Below are 22,563 nucleotides of genomic sequence, written 5' to 3' on the forward strand. Positions count from 1 at the left end.
AAGTCTGATTTTAAAAACTGTGCCTTTAGAATCAGAATGTCATTGTCTTGGAATTTCTACCAGGCAAACAAGCCTGTGCCCCCATCGCCAGTTACTAATGGTTCCAGGTACACAGCCTATGGGCTGCAGGACCTATAAAATGGCTCCACTTGTTCACTAAAGAGACAGTGTGTGAGGGTTGGTGATAGAGACCGCCGGGAACCCACTGGTCTGCTCACAAGTCCTGTCTGCTACAAGTACAAAGGCCGTGTCTGCAAGGACTTGTGAAAGCCCGGGGCGCACTGATACAGATGTCTGTGCATGGAGCTGATCACAGCAGTTTAGCATCGAAGAAACAAACCCAGAGCACAGTCAGAACAGAACTGCCTCCCCTTGTCTATGAGGTGAGCACAGCGTTGGGGCCACTTGGGGCACCACGGTGGTACCTTGCCAAAGGATACTCCAACAACATGGAGAAACCAGCATGGAGCACTGGGCACTTAGCTCGGGGAGCCTAGGGCCGTCTGAGGGAGGCTTCTGCAGGAGATACTGTGTGTTCTGGATTGGTCAATCATGGAGCATGCTGGCCAAGGCCTGAATGGGCAATAACTTGGCAAGTGGCACCAATTACAGCAGCAAAACAAGCACTAGCTTAACAGTACCAATTCTAGAGAGTGAAGTATCTGCCTTTCCAACGTTCAGTCAGTATACATCATTTAACTGTACTCGGTAATGCAAGTCAAACAAGGCACCGTGAGTGGACCAATCCTAGTAAGTTAGAGCCATTCACAGTCATGCTACTGGGAAGACTCACATGTTGGTGAGGGATGTTACCCTATCAACTCTCTTTACCATGGCAAAAATTCCCTTTGGCCCCTAAGTTTCAATCTTAACCCAGCCATCCACTCTCTGGCAACCTGTGCACGACCTGGGCAGACCTGCTCCAGCAGCCCACAGGGAGCCCGGCTCTCACCGTGTACAGGGACGAATGTTTTCACTGGGGCACTGAAAGGTCCGACCCCTCCTGTGGTGACAGCGGCGACCCTCACTGTGCATGTGGCATTGTGGGCTTGAACAGGAATCTGCGCACGGCTGCCATTTTGACCGACTTCTTCAAACAGCTCTTTCTGGGGACAAACAAGAAGGAAAGGAAATGAAACACGGCACTGCCTGGGGAGTGTCACCTGCTCCACCACAGTCCCTCCTGAGGGAAGCCCCCCCCCCCACACCCCAGGGCCGTGGCCATGCCTGCACACTGTCCCTTCCCTCACTCAGGCCACAGCCAACAGAACAAAAGCGCAGGGACGCAGGATGGGCTGGCAGCACCAGGGCTGTGAGGGCACAACCCTGAGTTGTGAGTGGCAGTGAAGGTGCCTCTGCAAGACAGGGGCACGGAGCCCAGCAGCCAGATGACGCGAGCGAGGTGACTCCAGACTCCCCGGGACTCCCACAGGGCACTGCCCAGGAGCCTTGCTGCACCTGACACTGGTCGCCTGCCAGCTTCCCTCAGACCAGTGCAAGTGGGCTTGCTCCTATAAGAATTCTGACTAAAATCTCCATTAAGGAAGTTACTGACAATATTTCTTTTGCTACCAGTGTGATAAATGCACAATTTGCCCAATTTTCAAAAATCTGGTTTTATTATTAGTTGTGTTTGAAAGCCACTGCCAAGTAACATGTGCCATTGTGACACAGAAGAAAATGACTTTTGAAAAAATAACCAGGACCTGCACCACCAGGGGGCTCAATTGGTTGGGCGTCATTGTGCAAACCAAAAGGTCACAGGTTCGATTCCTGGTCAGGGCACATGCCTGGGTTTCAGGTTCGGCCCCCAGTTGGGTATTTACAGAAGGCAGCCATTTGATGTTTCTCACTCATATCAATGTTTCTCTCCCTTCCTACTTCTCCCTCTAAAAAAAAGAAAGAAAGAAAGAAAAAGTAACCAGGACTAAATGTTTATACAGCTCTCTACCCTTTGTTTCCAAACCTCAACTGTAACGCTGGTCTCTGGGGTAGGAAACTAATTGTGTGTCTGGGGCTGGCTTTTCAGATGGAAACTGGATGGATTCTGGAAATCTGATTTCACAGGGAGAAAGGAGGCTGTCATATCATATGGGGCACAGATGTCACAGGTCCCCTGTGAACAGAGGGGCCTGGTTTGGGGGCAACGTCATCCCCTGGTCACTCAGTCGCATGCAGTTTCTTCTAACCATCACCAAGGGGGGAGCCAAGGAGAGGGCCGTCCCACCCTTGTGGCTGGGGGTGGGGGGAACCTGGGTCAGCCCCCAGAGGCTGTCTCTAAATCTGACAGGCAGTGGCCATCAGGTCCAAGAAACGCCTCAGATAGTGACGATAAGGGAAAACACAGACTGAAAAGTTGTGGGTTTTTCTATCCCATTGGACTCTGTTGTTTTAGAAAGACTTGCCACAGGTTTTTTTTTTGTTTGCTTGTTAATTAAGTGAACAAATTAATAATTACAATTTTGGGGGATATTCAGGCAATTATCTTTTTAGAAACAGCATGTATTTATGGCAAGCACAGTTTTTGTCTAAAATTGAAATATATTTGACATGTAAATTGGGTGAATTTAAGATGTATAACATGTTGATTTGAAACATTCATATATTACATAATTGCTATTGTAGCCATAGTTAACACTTCTATTACATCTCATAATTACCATTTCCTTTTAGTGGGTGTGGTAATGAAGACCTGGTCTCTTGGCAAGTTGATGATCACACTATAACACTGTTGTCTGTATTCGCTGTACTGTGCATTAAATCTGCTGACCTACATGCTGACGTGCGGCATGTTTGTCCCAAACCCAGTTCTGCTTCTGGGTCACCTGGTCATTCTCTAATTTGTGGGGGACAGGAAATCCCCAGGCAGCGTAAGTCCCTGGCCCCGCCGCCCTGAGGCGAGTGAGGCGGGCAGACGAGGACACCACGCTGGCCTCAGCGCCGGCCACCTGGCAGCTCCTCAGGCGCACAGCCCTGGGCCTTACTGGGGCACAGGTCTGCTTCCAGTTCCACATTTCCGCCTGCACTCAAATATGAGACCTCACTTATGAGAGAAATTACCTCAAAATAGAGAAAAATGGATAACTGTGAAAGAATTAAATCTCTAGAAGGAGAGAAATCCTAACAAAAACAGAATTACCCTTTTGGAAATAAATGTAAAAGCCCTTTATGATACCAGTTGGCTCAGGGCCCACAACTATGAAAACCTAGAGAAGTGACTTTTTAATTTCCCCCTCCTGCCCTTAAATGACTAAAGAGCTAATCTGTGCGCAGTGCTTGGCAGGGCGCCTGGCCTGCAGCGAGCATCGGCCAAGTGCAGCGATGGCACCTTTCACAGCCGCGGCCCTCGGGCTGGACTGAAGTGCCGCCATGACTGGTGCGGGGCACCACTTCCTGGACACACGTGTTGAAGAGACATAAAAACTATTCACTCTAGGAGTGCAATTATAATACATTTTGAAGTAGTGATTAGAAAGATGCATGATAAATATTTTAGTGGAGATTTAACACTTTTTTTCTAAAAATAGTCTTAAATGGTAACCTCTAATGTTGTCTTAAAATGATCAGTGTTTTAAAAAAGTAATGTCTTCCATCCTTTCTGTTTTGATGCAAAATGTGTAAAGAGAGGTGTAACCATATCCATATCCTCAAATATTATTTTAATTTTGATTCTGAAAGCTGACAGAGAAACTCATTTAATAATCATATACACGGTCCCGACCAGGTAGCTCAGTTGGTTAGAGCATCGTCCTGATATGCCCAGGTTGTAGGTTTGATCCCTGGTCCCCAGTCAGGGCACACACAAGAATCAGCCAATGAATGCATAAATAATAAGTGGAATGACAAATTAATGTTTTTCTCTCTTTCTCTGTCAAAGGCAATAAAAAAATTACACACATGTGGGAGCTGACCTGTGTGCATACTCCCCGTTGTGTCAGGTGCCAAGTTGCAAAAGGCGGGGCTGCGTTCCTGGCACGACACAGTCTGGCCGTGGGCTCACGGTGTGGGCCAACTGCATGTGTCTCATTTACGGCTTTCATGTTCTCCAACACAGGCCCACCTCCTCAAAGACTTAAAATACAAGAGCAATTTCAGGAAATGGAATTGGAAATACAGTATGACATTGATTACAACTTGACTCATGGATAAAACAGGTGGACCTGGCCTAGTGGGGAATGTAAAAGCACACCTTCTGAAACAGTATGATTTGTTTCTCATGTGGGCATTAGTTCATTAGGGTGATCTCAGTGGTGTTTGTGTTATCAAAAGGCTTTAATATCTTCACCTCGGTGAGAAGGTACAACCCTATCTTTTTAACTGTATTTAAGAATATGACCCTTTTTATTGCCTCAGAGAACAGCAACATTCAGTTGGGAGAGGCTAGCAGATAAAAGTTTCTGTAATGTTAGCTGATACATAGAAACAAACACAGGAAGGCTGCCAAAATGAGGAGACAAAGAAACATGGCCCAGATGAAAGAACAGATCAAAACTCCACAAAAAGAACTATACAAAATGGAGATAAGCAATCCACTAGATGCAAAGTTCAAAATACTGGTTCTAAGGATGCTCAAGGAACTTAGGGAAAGAATAGGTGAACTGAGTGAGAACTTCAGCAAAGAGAGAAGAAACAAAAACAGAACTAGAAGACATAAAAGAAAACCAGTCAGAAATGAAGAATACACTAACTGAAATAAAGAATATATTATGTCCTGGTTGATGTGGCTCAGTGGGTTGAGTGCCAGGCTGCACTGCGAACTAAAATGTCACTGGTTTGATTCCCAGCCAGGGCACGTGCCTGGGTTGTGGGCCAGGTTCCTGGTTGGGGGTGTGCAAGAGGCAACCAATTGATGTTTCTCTTCCACATTGATGTTTCTTGCCCTTTCTCCCTCCCTCTCTCTGAAAATAAATAAATAACATCTTAAAAAAAGACAATATATTACTACAGAAAATCAGCAGAGGAATAAATGAAGCAGAGGATCAGAGATTTGGAAGATAACAAGGGAGAAAATACCCAATCAGAATAGCAAAAACAAAAAAGAGTCCAAAAATGTAAGGATAGTATAAAGAGTCTCTGGGACAACTTCAACTCTGTCTCTGTACCAACATTCACATCATGGGGGTGCTGGAAGAAGAGGAGAGAGAGCAAAAAATTGAAAACTTATTTGAAAAAATAATGATAGAAAACAGGAGCCTTGCCCTGGCGAAGGAAATAAACATACAAGTCTAGAAAGTACAGAGTCCCAAACAAGATGAACTCAAAGAAGCTTACACCAAGACACATCATAATTAAAATGCAAAAGTTTAAAGACAAAGAGAGAATCTTAAAACCAACAAGACAGAAGCAGTTACTTACATTCAGGAGAGCTCCCAAAAGACTGTTACCTGAGTTCTCAAAAGAACCTTTGCAGGACAGAAGGGAGTGGCACAAAATATTCAAAGTGATAAAAAGCAAGAACCTGCAATCAAGATTACTAACCTAGCAAAGCTATCATTTAGCATTGAAAGATAAACAGCTTCTCAGACAAGAAAAAGCTAAAGTAGTTCATCAGTACCAAACCAGTATCACATAAATGTTAAAGGGACTTCTTTAAGAAGAAGAAGAAGAAACTGATAAAAAATATGAATAAAATGGCAATAAAACATATCTATCAACAATTACTTTAAATGAAAATGGACAAAATGCTCCAATCAAAAAACATATGGAAGCTGAATGGATAACAAAACAAGACCCTTACATATGCTGCTACAAAGACATACTTTAGATTGAAAGACACACAAAGACTGAAAGTAAAGAGATGGAATAAAATACTTTGTGAAGTGGAAACAAACAAAAAAGAGCTTTGGTAGCAATACTTACACCAGACAAAATAGACTTTAAAACAAAGGCTATATAAGAGAGACAAAGAAGGCCTCAGCAATTCCACTTCTGTGATGCAGACACCGGCCCGCAGTATCCGAGTCATTATGGATGAAATAAGACATTCACATGGGCTACCGAGTCCGGTGGAGGAAAAGGGACAGCATGCCTTTTCTCTCAAGGGGAGCAAAAACTTTGGCCCTTGCTGTGACCTGCCTTTATTGGGTTTCTCAGCACATTACATGATGGTCCTCATTTACTGTGCACAGGTTCACTTTAGGTGGTTACCGTTTACAGGAGACAAAGGAGAGAGTGCCGCTAATCACATCACAGAAGAGGAATATTTGGAAATGAAAAGGCAAAAGTGGTTGAACTGGTTACACTCATCCCTGGAAGGTTTAGCATGGATTTTAGGAAGTTACTTTGCAGTAAATGTCCTCAATTCAGGGTGAGGGAGTTTTTAGCAAAAAGCAAGACTCAAAGTGGCCTAGGCACATTTCAGGCCTGATTCCCCACAGGAGAACCTATCCGTGGGTGTGGGTCCTGTGCATCTCAGAGTAGGAGCTGGGCCTACACCATGCAGAAAGGTCTCCTACACTTCTGGTTACCAGTATTTTGCTGTGTATAATGTTAACTTTTTTGCCCAAATTTTTGAGGGAAAAATAAGGATGCACATAACATATTAGTATAATAACTACATATCATGGGTATGATAATGTATATACTAATCATGTATAATGCAAACAGAAACATGAGTGCTCATTGTACCCAGCAAAATGGGGTACTTACCTGAAAAAAACCCAGAACACTAATTAAAAAAGGCATATACATCCATATGTTTGTTGCAGCATTATGTACAATAGTCAAGATATGGAAGCAACCTAAGTCTCTATCAATAGATGAGTGGGTAAAGAAGAAATGGAGCATGTACACAATAGAGTATGGCTCAGCCATGAAAAAGAATGAACTCTTGCCATCTGCAACAATGTGGATGGACTTAGACGGAATTGTGCTAAGTGAAATAAGTCAGACAGAAGAAGATAAATGTCATATTTCACTTACATGTGAAATCTAAAAAACCAAACAACTGAACAAGCAAAACAGAAACATATTCATAGATACAGGGATATTCTGATGGTTGCCAGGTAGAAGGGGAAATGGTGATGGGTGAAAAAGCTGAGGGGATTAAGAAGTATAAATTGGTAGTTACAGAATAGTCATGGTTGTAAACTACAGCACAGAGAACACAGTCAACAATATTGTAATAACCAAGTATGGTATCGGAGAGTCTAGATTTATCAGAATGATTATTTAGTAAGTTATAGAAATGTCTAATCACTGGCTTGTACACATGAAACTAATATAATACTCTGTTAACTGTAATTAAAAAATTAAAAATTACTTAAAGAAAAAAACAAAACAAAAGAATTGTCCCATTCAGAGAAAAATTCTCCCGTTGGTTGAAAGGTCTGCCAGGTCCATGTGTGGAGTCCACAGTGCCGTAAATGCCTACAGAGAAAGTCCAAGGTCCTGCATTCAGACAGTGCAAAGGTAGGCAAGACATGCTCCAGTGTCAAGGAGAAGGGACCACGCTTGCTCCTGACTTTGGACTTTTATTGAAAAAAGCAAAGGGCATAAGAAAAATAGAACAAAAAGAAAAGAATAAATGATGTCTGCATGGTAAATATCAGAAGTTTCTTAGTCTGGAAGTGACACAACAGTTGTGATAACAAAGGCATAAACTTTGAAAGCCAGGTTTTCAGCATAACTGCAATAATTCACCCAAAGGCCATTCCAACAGAGTCCCAAAAGTGCATACAAAAACTACCCTTATTAGAGCCATGACTGGGAATCTCTTTGAAAAATATCCAGTTCTGTTGCCTTCATAAAGATGATAGATGTGGATTTAGTAACAGTTCTCTAAATATGGAAATGAAAGGACAACTTTGAGAGATGAAGTTGTGCCCAACTCTTGCTCCTTGGAAATGAAGGGCATCTGAGAAATAGATGTGAAGGGGCAGAGGGCATTTCAACTTCACTTCGGGTTTCAGGCTCCTCCCAGGGTTGGCTGTTCGTGTGTTTGTATTTGCCTTCCGTTGCAGCTCATGAGCGGGAAGCTCAGAGGCATCAGAGGACTTGTCCGAAGTAAAGGGAGGCCACTAACTCTTCTGGAGAGTCACAAACCATCACAATGCACAAAGTATAGCATGATTTCAGGGCAAGTGACCATCTCATTGGGATGACCCAGCATCTCTGAGGAGGCAATGACTGGAAAGGTCACAGCCCTAACTGTGGCAGCACTGTTCTCGCTGCATCATCTCTCCTGCCCCTCAGCTTGTCTCCCTTTAAAGAAGGAGCTGCCACCCATGCCAGAGGAGGAGTACAAAAGACCTTAATTGTCTGCCGGTAATCACTGCCTTCTGCCAACCAGAGGGGAAAAAAATTCCCACTGAATTGAAACAGAATGATTGTCCTTCCTGTACTATCATAAGGATTTAGCATTATGAAAAGGAGCTGTCCTCTAAGATTTGATTCCCTCAACCCAGCCACAGTGCAAACGCCGCTAATCCACAGGCACCCGCACAAAGCCCTTGGACGGGAGTCTGGGGAGGTGAGGCTCCTTCTGTCATAGCTGCAACTCTCTCACTCAGGGTTTGACTGGTGCCAAAAGCAGCCTGTAATGCTTTACTATGAGACACGAGAAATCATGGACTTCTAAGCCCTCTTCTGTCCCCTCTATTTCCATCAGCTGCTTCCTGGTAGGTAAACTGAGGCAACAAAAGGAAAAGAATGACTTTCAACTGTCCTGTTGGAAAACAGCAGTTTTGGTAAAAGTTGAATGACCAGAGCTTGAAAATGACTGTAACAAGCTTGGACGTTATCATGGGTGTGGCTGTCCCCCATCCTTTCTCCTGCCAAGAAGCTGTGCTACTTCCATCTACCCCATCGCAGAGAAGCCAGCATCTCCTCAACCCTCCTCCTCTCCCAGGTGAGAAGGGGGCCTGTCTGGGGCCTGCCCGGCCTTTCCACCCAGGCCTCATTGCTCAGCCGCGCCCCCCACTTCTGTCCTCGGCCAAGTGCTCCCACCATAGCTGTGATCAGTACACCTCACAGGTATCAAGTCAGGGTGTCTGTCTGGCTTGACTCTGTCTGGCTTGACTGGAGTCTGCCCTAAAAATGTCGCCCCACTGGAAGGACACTGGCTGGTACTTAGGGCAGCAGTCACAATTTCACACGTAGACCCTTCTGCTTTTTGTTTGCTATTGTGCAAAGAAGCTAGCATTTACACCAGACAGTCCTTACTGCACTACAGAGGATGTGCCATCTCTGTTGATAAAATGGGGGGCACCTGACATTCTGACACATTGACATACCCCCAGTTCCAGCACAGATTACTATTCAGTCAACACTCACTGACTATGTCCATCGTTAATTTTATGTAGCAATGGCACTCAGACATGTGGTCAAACACTCACCTGGATGTTGCTGTGAAAGGTATTTTTTAGATGAGATTAATATTTATATCTTGAGCTTAAGAGGAGAAATCAGGGCTGCCTTCAGGGATGAGGATGCCCGCAGGAGCCCTGCCCTCTTCTCCCAGCTAGTGTGCCCCTCCCCTAGTCACACCGCAGGGGTCAGGGACAGGGTCATCCTTACATTCTCAGTGAGCAGCAGGAGTGAGCTTCTGAGTGACCTGCCAGTGGGCAGTAGGCTCTGGTGGAAAGAAGGCAGATTGAAGGCTGCTTTAAACAAACTCAACTTTCTCATTTATGGAAGGGTAATAGTCATATTAGCCACCTCCATAATATACGGCTCTCTAATTGGACTCCTAAATTCCAGGTGCCCATTGGCTCCCTTGCCATCTACCAAACTCTGTCTGATGCCTTGGCCAACTCTCAGGGTCCTGCAGACATGGCCGTGACTCTCCGGTCCAGCTCCGCCTCACACCTCACCCCTAGACGCCCCTACAAGCATTCATGTTCCAGGGCCTTGAGTGAGTCACGATCCCTGAAAGCTGTCACATTGTGCCTCGTCTCTTGTTATCTTTCTCCCTCTGGAATTCCTCCATCATCTGGGATTACTCCAAACCCAGATCAAGTACCACCTTTACTGGAGAGGCATGCGCACGGGCCCGAGTGTCCTTGCATATCCTTGCTGAGCAGGCAAACTGCAAGGCCTAACCACCCCTGACCCTGAGCCATACTGGGCCTGGTCGCAGAGGCAGTGAAGTCGGTCACAGTGGCAGCGGTGAGACCACTACCAACTGTACAGCGCATGGGCTGTTTGTTCTCGCCGAACAGGGTGCCGAGCTGCCAGCCTGAGAACCCTCAGTAAATGGGCCCATTGCAGAGCTCCAAGGAGCTTGGGGCCAGGGAACTCACACACCAAGCTGCTGCTGCTGCTGTCTGCTGTGCTGTGGGTGACAAACACTTTGCTCTGATTGGTTCAGACTTGTGTCTAATTTCATCTCCTATGGAGATGTGTCAAGGCAGCGTGTTGTTTGCTGAGCCCCCTTCTTCAGGGTCTGGTACCCTTTGCTATTTTCTGTGTGGCTGGTTCTTCTCTGATAGTCTTCTTAAGAAAAGTGTTCCCTGGAATTTTAAGAGGTTATGAATTGCTGGCCTGCTAAGCCCTGAAGTTTCTCAACCACCTGCTTCGTTTATGTGGGTAGTGAGTGCACACGTCTACCTACGAGAGCCCAAGCTCCCCGAAGGCAGAAATCAGGCGATAACAAAGATGAGTTCTACAGATATATACTGAATAAATAAATGAATGGATAAATGAGTAATGAGGAAATGCCAAAGATTCCTTGACATTTTATTAACTATTCAGTCACCTCTAATTTATGATCTCCATACCCCACTGAAAGTTGCCTTGCCTATCTCAGTAACACCTGGAATTCTCACAACAAAACGAAGCTTCTAATATAGTATTAAGCCAGCAAATCAGAGGAGACAGACACGCTCTGTCGGCGCTCAGACTTACGGAAGCATCGGCACTCTGCCACACGTGGGACACCCGGTAGCCCACCAGGTCCCCGTTCTGCTGATGAATTGGAGGCTTGATCCACCTGACGTCCAGCTTGTTAGCAGATTCATTCAGAAACACAGTGACATTCAACGGTGCTACCGATGGGGCTAAAAGGAAACGGAGAGAAGGATGAGGAACCACAAAGAAAAGCACACAGAGACTCAGTCTCTTCTTGGTTTCTGAATGTTTTGTTTTCACACATTCCAGGAAGGCACTCAAATGAGACTGAGACAAACAGCACATTTTCACCCTCTTTTCAGTCAAGGGCCATTGAGGTAGCACATGAGTTTGGAAAAGTCAGCCCTTTCCAAACTAAAAGATCAAGGAAGAGGAAGACAGGGAAGGCAGTATGGGGCAGGGGGTGCGGGCACCTGGGCTCCCCCGGGGGAAGCAAAGCAGACACACTTGAACAGTGTCCTCTATCAGAAACCTGAGGGGCAGAAGGTCAACCAGACCAAGTGGACATGAAGTCTGTGTCATGTGAGACGCACACGGCAGGGAACTCCGCATACCTCAGAAGGAAACCACCACTTTAACGTCCAGAGGCAGGTGACCAATGGTCTGAAGAGAACTAGTCAGTCAGGACATTACTGTCTGTGTATAAGACGTCTCATTAGTGTAGATCTGAGGCTCAAATGTTAATTACTAGGCTAGGGGTCAGGACACAGCATTTAGCCTGGTTTTCACTCTCCTGTTTCTAGTAGATTCTCCTAAGGCACACACCTAGTTATGTCAAGACATCATCTTCTCACAAGGATAATGAAAGTTAAAGCACTTTGGAAAGTATGTACATACAACGTATATTGGGAAACAGGTCAAGGTCACTACTACATTCTTTTTGGGAGGGAGGAACCTTGATTATATTTATCAAAATGGAAAATAGTATGCTCTTTTACCAAGTATTTTATTTCCAGGAATTTTATCTATAAAAATTCTCTTGTGGGTAGCATTATATTCATTGAAACAAAAAAGTGACAAAAAGGAATAAATGTAGTCAGTCAACAATAGTGATATAATGAATAAATTTTGATACATTTTTCCAACGGACACCTTACAATTTGGCTGGTAAAGAAAAAAGGTAGATCATGTGTATTGATATGAAAAAATATCTAATGGAGGTAAAGATCAAATGGCTAAAAAGTGTAACCAATGAGTATTTTAGAAATTTAAAGTGTTTTATATATATAAAAGAATAAAGACAATTGGAATAATATATACCACATTGTTGCCTGTGGTCGCATATTTCTAATACGCCTGACAGGGAAAGAAGAGGGAACCCTAACCTTCATCTCTGCTGGCCCAGGAGCAGCTGGGGGGAATTTCAGCACAGGACACGTCATACGGCTGAAGCTGCATCTGTGAAATGACTCACACTTCCAAATCTGCTGTGGAATTTATGGATAAACGTGGCCCACTCAACATGTCCTTACATCTGCTCCTCTGAAGATCCCTCTATGATGATAGTAAGGAATTTAAAACAGTATAAACTCGTAAGGTTAAGAGGAGTCAACAGTGGAAGAGAAATTTCAACATATAATTGAAAGCTGAAAAAGAAACAAAGAAGGTGTAATTAACTCAGTAAGCTAATTCTGCCAAAAGCACCAGGAGAGACTCAGAAGCTGTGGGCCCAGGTACTCAAACTGGAAGACTGACAGTTTGATACAGAAGTTGTTAGTCCTTGAGATTCCTCTAACCTATTCCCGCACACCTGGCAGGATCTCCCTCAAATTCCCACAGGAGGCAGGATACCTTATTGTATGAACTGAGATGCCTATGGACTCAAGAGTACCAATAGAATGGAAGCAGGAGAGGGGCTAGACTGGCAAGTGGGGAAATAAGTAAAAGTCTGTGCCCTGAATGAGGACGACTCCACCTTACCTGTCTTCCTTACCTGGCTGTTATTCATGAGGCAGCGAACAGGAGACTTCTTTTTTAGAGAAAGTGAGAAGTCCCAGAGGAAAGAAAGCCAATATTGACACTTGGGGATATCCTAACCCAAACACTTAAGGTCACTGCCCAATCACCTGACAGTGATGTCTACAAACCCCACCCACAGTCTCAGAGCATCCAATCAAATTGCTGGTTCTGCACTTTTCAGTAGGAGTGGCCAGTGGACGATCAGCAGAGGTCAAGGAAGCCAGGACCAAAGGACACACAGGGGAGGGGGTCAGAGGAGACAGAGCCAATGTAGGGAACTGGAGAAAACTGAAGCAACAAACACATGATATTGAATATACCCAAAGATAGGTAAAGGTTCTCATACATGAGAACGGAAAAAGAAATTGTCAGTGAAATAGAAAACTCTTGAAATTAGCAATATGATAAAATAAAGTATTTAATAGAAGAATTAGAAAAGAAATCTAGCCAACCTCCAAAAGAGTGGGATAAAAATTTAAGAGGTCAATTTGAGAAAAGAAAATTGAGGAAGCCGTCAAAGAGGTCCAACAACTGTCTAATACAATTTCTGGACAGAAAAACAGAACATTTTCAAAGAAAAAAATGTTTCAGAAAAAGTCTCAAAACCAAAACACTTGCATTTCTAGGTCAAAAGGGCCACTTAAAGGTCATGATGATGACAAACGAATTCCACATCACAGCCCATCATGGCCCCACAATTACAGAAAAAGTATTTTAAAAAACAAATTAAACAGTTCATGGAGAAAACATATCAGAGTTCTCCACAGTAACTCTTGAAGATCAAAAACAATGCAGAAATAGTTTTCAAATTTTGAGAGAAAATAATTTCCAACATAAAATTCTGTATTAGGAAAAACTATCACTTCAGTATGACATAAAGACATGCAAGTTCCCACAGTTTTTATATTTTATACATACTTTCCCTGGAGCAATATTTTCCCCTTGACAATGCATTCCATGAAAATGAGGGAGTGAACCAAGAAAGACAAACTCCTGGGAGAAGGCTACAGAGTCACGAGGATGACTCTGGAGGGGGACAGGAAAGCAATACACAAGAGAATTAAAGATAACAGTGCCTGGGCCTCACTCAGGGCTGGGAGTCATATCTATTCTCCACTATCAGATGGGGAAATCTGACGAGTCAAGGAGAACCGGGCAGAGCACACACAGTGGTCTCTTCTCACCAGTGAGTAACAGCGGACTCGACAGAGTGAGCACTGTTCTCGCCCTGCCTCACAGGTCTGAAAAGCAAGATCCAAAAGGATCAAACTCTTTCCAATAGTTTAACAATGTCCCCCCAAACAGCTTAATACTTACAGGAATATAAAAATACCTAGTACCCCACAAGGTTGAACTCACATTGTCAAGAATTCAGTCAAAGATTACTAGCTACACAAAAAAATTGCAAAGTCCTCTACATAACACGAATATAAAATGAATCCATTAAAACTGCCCTAGAAATAACACAGATGTTAGAATTAGCAAGGACATTAAAATAGTTATTACAACTGCATTCCATGTGATCCAAAAGTTAAGTACAAACTGTTGGGAACTGCCCTGACTGGTATCATGAGCTGAAACCCCCGCCTAGGCTAAGGCTAAGAGAACGCTCTTGGAACTGTAAGCCAGCAAGGAAACAAAAGCTTATTTCCCTGGCAGGAATGCTGCTTCTGCTGCTTTATTCATAACTGAACTCCGAAAAGCTTGGTCAGTTAGCCAAAGACGGGTAAGATTCCCCAAGGGGGGAACGACCTAAGACAGGCACAGTCACTTTGGGAGGCCCCCCCAAAAGAAGGACTTGGGGGGCTGCAGCAAAAGGGGGTGATGGACCCTCACTCCTCGGCTTTGACATAGCCTGAGTCCTCATCGTCTGGGAGAAAATCTCCTTATCTCTTGGTTGCCTTAGTTCCCTTGCTCCACCTAAGCCTGAAACAATGACAGGGTGGTGCAGCCCTGTGCTGAAAAGGGCGGATTCCCCGGGTGATCAGGCCTAAGAAAGAATATGTAAATTACTGTGAAACCTTCTTTGTTTAGAATGCTCTCAGTTGAATGAGAAGGGTCCAAGGAGGAAGTTAGTTTGCTCCTCAAAGTCTTACAGCTCTTTGACCCCGACTCAAAATAGACTGGCAGAGTTCCTTGTTTTCTATAGTTCCTTACTTCCCCCTGATGAGTACTGTACTTTACCTGAATTATTATGCAAAATGAGCCCAATAAAAGCAGGTATGGATGGTAAATCGGCGTGCTCCCCACTGGGGGGGGGGGGGTGGCCATTTCGTCCCTACTTCCCCACAGAAACTAGTTTGTCTCTGTGCATGTTTTTTTCTCGCGTGTTTTTCAGCGAGCCATCTGCAGCGTTCTGTGGTCACTGCTGGCCGGTGACCCACACGCATCACAAACATGAAAGATTTAATATGACGAGAATAGTTTACATGACGTCAGTGTAACCTCGCAGCAAGGAGAGTGGACCAGAATGCACGTGCATGAAAATGATGACTTCACTGTACTAGTCAGTGGGGGTTGTAGGCACCATTGAGTGACCATGTGTACTGTGTGGCCATCACATTCAAAATGACTGAGTAGAGCAACAAATATTCATTAAATTTTGCGTTAAGCTTGAACATTCCTTTCCAGAAACTATTTGGATGATTCAGAAGCCCACAGCTATGGTGATTGGCAGCTTCATCACAACATTGCGCCTGCTCCTGCATCAGGTCTCATGCAGACTTTTTGGCAAAACATCAAAATCACCTATGTGACTCAGTCCTCCTACAGCCCAGAATTGGTGGACTGTGACTTCTGGCTTTTCCAAAAACTAAAATAATCTTTGAAAGGGAAGAGCTTTCAGACTATTGATGAGATTCAGGAAAATATGACATGGTAGCTGATGGCAATTAGGAGAACTGTGTGAGGTGTCAAGGTGTCTACTTTGAAGGAGACTGAGGTATCATTGTCCTATGTACAATGTTTCTTGTATCTTCTTCAATAAATGTCTCTTTTTCATAGTACATGGCTGGGTACTTTCTGGACAGATCTTGCATATATGTAATTGGAGTCCTTTTAGAAGGAGAGGGGTGGGAACAGAAAAAATATTTGAAAAAGCAATTGCTAAAGTCTTTACAAATTGGATGCAAGCCATAAACACAGAGATCCAAGAAATTCGATGACCCACAAGTATAAGCACTATAAAAAAATTATACCAGCTGGTGTGGCTCAGTTGGTTGGAGCATCGTCCTGTAAACTGAAAAGTCATGGGTTTGATTCCTGGTCAGGGCACATGCCTAGGTTGCAGGTTTAGTCCCTGGTTAGGGTGCATGGGAGAGGCAACCAATGATGTTTCTCACATAGATGTTTCTGTTTCTATCCTACTCCCTCCCTATCTCCCTCTCTTAGATCAATAAGCACATCCTCTGGTGAGGATTAAAAAAAATTATACCAAAGCACATCACAAATTGCTCAAAGTCAATAACAGAGGGAAAATCAGAGACAAATACATGCAGATACATTGCATACAGAGGAACAAATAAAGACTACTATAGATTTCTTAATAGAAATAATTCAAGCAAGAAGGCAGTGATACAACATTTTTAAAGTACTGAAAGGTAAAAAAGAAAAATGAACCCAGAATCCTATATCTAGTAAAAATATCTTTCAAAAACAAAGGCAAAAGAAATACATCAAAGGTAAAATAAAGATTTTCCTCAGACATGCAGAAGCTCAGCCTCACCAGATCCATAGTGTAAAAAATGATGAAGGCCTTTAGGAAAGAAAGTGATGCTGCATGAAAATGTGGGTCTATATCAATAAATGAGTAAAATTAGAAATGGTAACTTTATGGGTATATATGTTTTTTTCTAATTATATAAGTCACCCTAGAAAACTTACTGATTGGAGTTCTAGCCAAGATGGAGGCATTAGGTAGAAACCCTTCACTTCCTTGCACAACCAAAAGGAGGATAACAACTAATCTAAAATCAATAAACAACCAGAAGCACCAGGAAATCAAACTGCATGGAACTCCAACAACCATGGAATTAAAGAAAAACTCAACCAGAACAACCAGACCTACAGTAAGGTCGAGGTCAGCTCAGGGCAACTCAGAAAAACTGAGGTGAGGTGGCTGAGGGGCAGGGCTGGCTGCCGAGCTCTGTGGGTTGTGTGGGCCGGGCTGACTTAGGGGGAAAACTGAGACTCAGAGCTGACTGTGGGCTAAGGCTGGGGTTGCTGCCGTGGGAGTTTCTCCCAGTCTGACACGAGTTCGAGAGTTCCCTGAAAAGTGCACTAGAGACGAGCACTGTTCCCTCTCTGGCCCCTCCCCCACAGGCAGCACCACAGCAAGGAGGGTTGCCCCATCTGGTGAACCCTTAAGGCCCTGCCCCCTTACAACCTAGCAGCTGCATGGAGACAAAGAAATATGGCCCAAAAGAAAGAACAGAGCAAAACCTTAAAACTAAGTGATAAGGAGATTGCCAACCTATCTAATGAAGAATTTAAAGCCCTGGTAATCAAAATGCTCGCAAAACTGACTCAGCTTGGTTGAAAAATGAAAGAACAAATAAAAGATACCCAAAGTGAAATAAAGCAAAATATTCAGGGGACCAACTGTGACAGGAAGGGAACCAGGAGTCAAAGCAATGATTTGGAACAAAAGGAAGAAATAAATATCCCACCAGATCAGAATGCAGAAATAAGAATTTAAAAAAAAATGAAGATTCTTACAAACCTCTGGGACAACCTGAAATGTTCCCATATCCACATTATAGGGGTGCCAGAAGGAGAAGAACAACAGTAAGAAATTGAAAACTTATTTGAAAAAATAATAAAGGAAAACTTCCCCAATCTGGCAAACGAATAGACTTCTGGGAAGTCCAGGAAGCCCAGAGAGTCCCAAAGAAGTTGGACCCAAGGAAGCACACAGCAAGGTACATCATAATTACATTACCCGAGATTAAAGATGAGAAAATCCTAAAAGCAGCAAGAGAAAAGGAGACAGTTAACTACAAAGGAGTTCCCATCAGACTGTCAGCTGATTTCTCCAAAGAAATCTTACAGGCAAGAAGGGGCTGGAAAGAAATATTTGAAATCATGAAAAGCAAGGACCTACATCCAAGATTACTCTACCAGCAAAGCTATCATTTAGAATGGAAGGGCAGATAAAGTGCTTCCCAGATAAGGTCAAGTTAAAGGAGTTCATCATCACCAAGCCATTATTATATGAAACATTAAAGGGACTTATCTAAGAAAAAGAAGATAAAAAATATGCACAATAAAATGACAACAAATTCACGACTATCAATAAATGAACCTAAAAGAAAAGAAAAACAACAATAACAAAAACTAAGCAAACAACCAGAACAGGAACAGAACCAGAGAAATGGACATCACACAGAGGGAGTTCAATGGGGAAGGGGAAGGAAGGAATAGGGGGGAAAAGGTTCAGGGAAGACGCAGAATAATTAGTAGGCATAAAATAGATGGGGAGAGATAAAAATGGTATAGCAAACAGAGGACTCAAAGAACTTATATGTATAACCCATGGACATGAACTAAGTGGGGGAATGCTGGAGGCGGGGATAAAGTGGGGGAATTGGGAAAACTGTAATAGCATAATCAATCAAAAATACTTAAAAACTTACAGATTGAACAGAAATAATCACAATGTCATGTGGATTTATAACGTATGTAAAACTAAAATGGATAACAGCAATTGTGCAAATATCAGGAGGAGCACATGGAAGCACATACTGTTTGAAGGCTCCTGCACAACACATGACGAGGTGTAACGGTGCTGAAGGTAAACAGTGATAAGTTAAACAGGTATGCTATCAAGCCTAAAGCAACCACAAGAAAAACAGGAAACAAGAGTTACAGCTAATAAGCCAACAAAGGAGATAAAATAGAGTAAAAATATTCCATTAACCCAAAAGAAGGAAGAAAAAGGGAACTATAGATAAAACAAATAAAAATGTGATAGATTTCAACCTAACTTTTAAACATAAAGTTTAAAGATGTAAATGAAATTTGCTATGAGCAAGACAATATGAATAATCACATTACGTTTTAATGGATTAAATACCCCAACTTAAAGGCAGAGATTGTGAATGGATTCAAAAGCAAGACTCAAGTATATATTTCCTAAATGAAACCCATTTTAAATATGAAGATGGAATTAAGTTAAAAATAAGGATGAAACAAAGATATACCATGGAATGAAAAGCTAAAATGGCTATTATAATATCAGATAAAGTAGACTTCACAGAGGATATTACCAAGGATAAAGAAAATAATTTCATAATGATAAGACAATTTATTAGGAGAACATAGCAATTTTAACATTTATGCAAAAAATAACAGAGCTTCAAGACATTTAAAACAAAACCTGCTAGAGAACTGCAAATAGATATAGATAAAACCACAGTTATAACCGCAGATTTCAATGCTTCTTTCTAAGTAATTGATAGAAGTAGGAAGAAAATCAATAAAGATACAATTTGAAAAACATGATCAATCAACTTCAACAAGATGACATTTATAGAGTACACCATCTAATACAAGCAGAATACACATTTCTCTCCACGTGCACAGCAAACATTTATCAAGACAGACCATATTACGGACCATAAAATGAGTTTCAATGAATTATGTTCTCCAGACCCAACAAAATAAAATTAGAAATCAAAATACAGATCTCCAGAAAACCCCCTAAATATTCGAAAACTAAGATACATACCTGAATAACTAATGGGCAAAGAAGAAATCAGAAAGTATTTTGAACTCACTGAAAATGGAACTCAGCATATAAAAATTGTTCTCAAAGGTTTTCCTTTCTCATTTGAGAAAAGGAGACAACTTACCATTTAGGCACTAGCGTTCCATTTCTGTGAGCACTAAGCCCTAACAGTCTCTGATCTGGAAGTGTCACACAGTCTACGGAGACCAGCTCACTGACCGTGCAGGGCTGGAGTTAAGGGCACAGAAGAGGTGCTGCGTGCTCTAGAACTCTCACTGGGAAGAATGAAGACTGTGTGGCTCGAATGTAACAGAACACAATATTTACTCCACTATTCATAGGCAAGGAAAAAATCTCGGAACTCAAAAACAACACACAGAAAATTCTTTAAAGTTTAAAGATGTAAATGAAATTTGCTATGAGCAAGAAAATATGGAGATAACATCACCTACTGTGTAGGGCTGCTATGAGGATCTAATGAGACAATGCACACAGTGTCTGCTGAATGTTAGCCAACTTCAAATTTATTTGTTTTCTTGAGTTTGATGCTATGAGTAATAACATTTTTTGTTGTTATATTTTAATTGAAATAATATATGCTATAAAGAATGTGCTCCTATTAATATCTTCTTATACCAAAAAATAATATCTATATGTAGTTTTTAAGTTTCTTTCTTATTTTCACTGGCCACCACAATAAAAATTTCCTCTGGAAACAAAGACCAAACAAAGCAGTTTAAACTCTAAATCAGGCCACTGGGAGGGACTTGTTTAATCCCATGCCATTAGAAGCAATATACTGAATGCCAGGAATTACCTCCTTCGGTCGTGCTGGCCAGGATCCAAGGGCTCCACGCAGACCAGCCAATCTCATTCCTGCAGGACACGCCAATGCTGTAATTAGCGAGAGCTCGCAGCTGCTCGATTTGATACAGAGGTGGAGAAGCAGAGGTGTTAAAAATCATGATGGAGCCATTACTCAGAGGATCAACTTCCTTGACCTAAGTGAAGAGTGAAGAGGTGGACCCGGCATTAGTAAGGTAGTGGGAATGTCAGACGTGGGGCTCTCAGGCATCCAGAGCATGTGGCCCTTCCTGTCACAGAAAGGAAGTGCTTGCTTCCTTCCAGGCCATGCACCAATGTCCCCACCAGCATTATTGACTGTTACTCATGCTGCCAGAGCAACAATGGAGGACCCGCGAAAGGACCTAAAATAAGTGTTCTCAGTGTGGCAGGCAACAAAGTAAATAATTATCATTATATTAGGATTATTATAATACATCATGAAATAGCCCTTCCTTTCTCAGAACCACCTCAAGTCTTGGTTTCTTCCAGCTGTTTCACAGAATATGCACAAAGTGAACAGACATATGGTGACACGGCCTCCAAGGTGCTATTCAGACCTTTAAAGGGAACCTTTTCCAAACCTACTTTAGAAGATGGGATAATGGATTTTGTTTTAATCTGTATATCTTTTCAACATGTGTCCTGAGGACCCTCTGCTCTTCCTTGAGGAGAATTTTAGTGTGTTTATTATTCTTTCCCCCAGTCCACCCCAATGTAAGTTCACTCCAAAAGCAAACACAGATAAGGTAGGCTTTATGGCATTTTTTGGTGTGGAGACATAGGAAAGAGCCATTTATACCTCACCCAACAAACTTTTCTCCAAATCATTTTAAAACATATCAGCTCTCTCTCTGTGTTCCTTCTCTTTGCTCTTCCTTCCATAAACCCTGCCATCTCCCCACCTCCCTCTCTAGGTGCCCTCTGTCTGCACAGGCAGGGGAGGGGATTCCCAGCAAAAATCTCTCTGGGTTTCCTGAAGCACACCTCCGGTCTGGGAATGGGGAAACTGGGGAGTGTTTTTTCACGACACATTTAAAAAATTTCTATAAAATAGAGCACTTATAAAATCAGAAAGACAAAATAGTATTGAATAAAAAAATAACCAAAAGCAATTCGGGAAAAAACTCAAAAACCCTGTATTTATTTCTGATAATAATGGGCTGGCAATTGTGGGGCGTGGATATACAATACTGTCATTTCAAGATATAGGTGTTGAAATTTAGGCCAAGGAGCCACAGGTAACATTTCGAATTCCAAATCCACTAGCGACACCTCACGGGAGGTGCTGGGGCTGAGCCTGACCTCCGACTAACAATCAGAGACCTCGCTGGGTGACAAGAAGCACCAGCTGGCTTGAAGAGCTACAGCGAGCTACTAGTTCATCTCGGTGGTGGCTATTGGCAGAAACCACTTTGTTTCTTCACTTTAGAGTAAGCACTTCCTTTCCGGTGGCCAACCACATAAACTAAGGTGGAGGAGACCTGTGGTTCCCAGCCACCCATTTTGGGAGCAATGTGTAGAGCATTTCCAGGCACAAGACACCCCTTGAGAGCACGTTCCTGGAAGACGACAAGGTCTATAACAGCCCTGCTCAGTGGGTACTGGGGGAAAAGAGGGGATGAAACAGCAAGAAGTACATGGCAGAGTTAAAAATAGACCTGGAATATGCAGCCCAAAAATGGGTGAAGAAAGGGATTGGTGTCAGGACCTTAGGAAGTGGGAGGGCGTGTCCTGCTGCGGCATGGATCTGAATCTCGGCCAGAACATTCATTTGTTACCGAGTCAGAGTTTAAAACTGTAACGGACTCGGAACTGACTACAAAACTATCCTTGGTTCCTTTAGAAATGGAATATATTATTAATCTGCAGAATATAAATTTTAACTTCTCAAGACAGTCCTGACTAACCCTGTTAGCAGTGCAGGAGAAAACAAAGGGCCCAGTTATATTAGGACCAGATGGCTTCTCCTGTGATTTCTACCAGATATTTAGAAAGAAGGTAGAGCAACCTTCCACAAACTCTTCCAAGAAATAGTAAAGGAGGAACACCTATTTCACAAGGCCAGCATCACCCACATAGTGAAACCAGAAGCAGCCAACACAAGAAAACTACAGCCCACTATCTCTTTTTGATACAGACACAAAGAGACAGCAGCGAGGGCTGCCCAATGCTGTGACTAAGAA

General features: G+C 42.8%; 1 protein-coding gene across 1 annotated transcript in view; it reads right to left on the reverse strand.

Annotated features, from left to right (window-relative positions):
* Positions 1-22,563, reverse strand: part of MERTK (MER proto-oncogene, tyrosine kinase) — a 96,947-nt gene that overhangs the window by 21,835 nt on the left and 52,549 nt on the right. The window contains exons 7-9 of the mRNA XM_028517144.2: positions 20,352-20,535; positions 10,846-10,997; positions 953-1,106 (exon numbers count right to left, since the gene is read on the reverse strand). Coding sequence (XP_028372945.1) covers positions 953-1,106; positions 10,846-10,997; positions 20,352-20,535 — 490 coding nt within the window. The remainder of the gene's footprint in view (positions 1-952; positions 1,107-10,845; positions 10,998-20,351; positions 20,536-22,563) is intronic.

The sequence above is a fragment of the Phyllostomus discolor genome, chromosome 6, assembly GCF_004126475.2.
Source record: "Phyllostomus discolor isolate MPI-MPIP mPhyDis1 chromosome 6, mPhyDis1.pri.v3, whole genome shotgun sequence".
NCBI classification, from domain to species: domain Eukaryota; kingdom Metazoa; phylum Chordata; class Mammalia; order Chiroptera; family Phyllostomidae; genus Phyllostomus; species Phyllostomus discolor.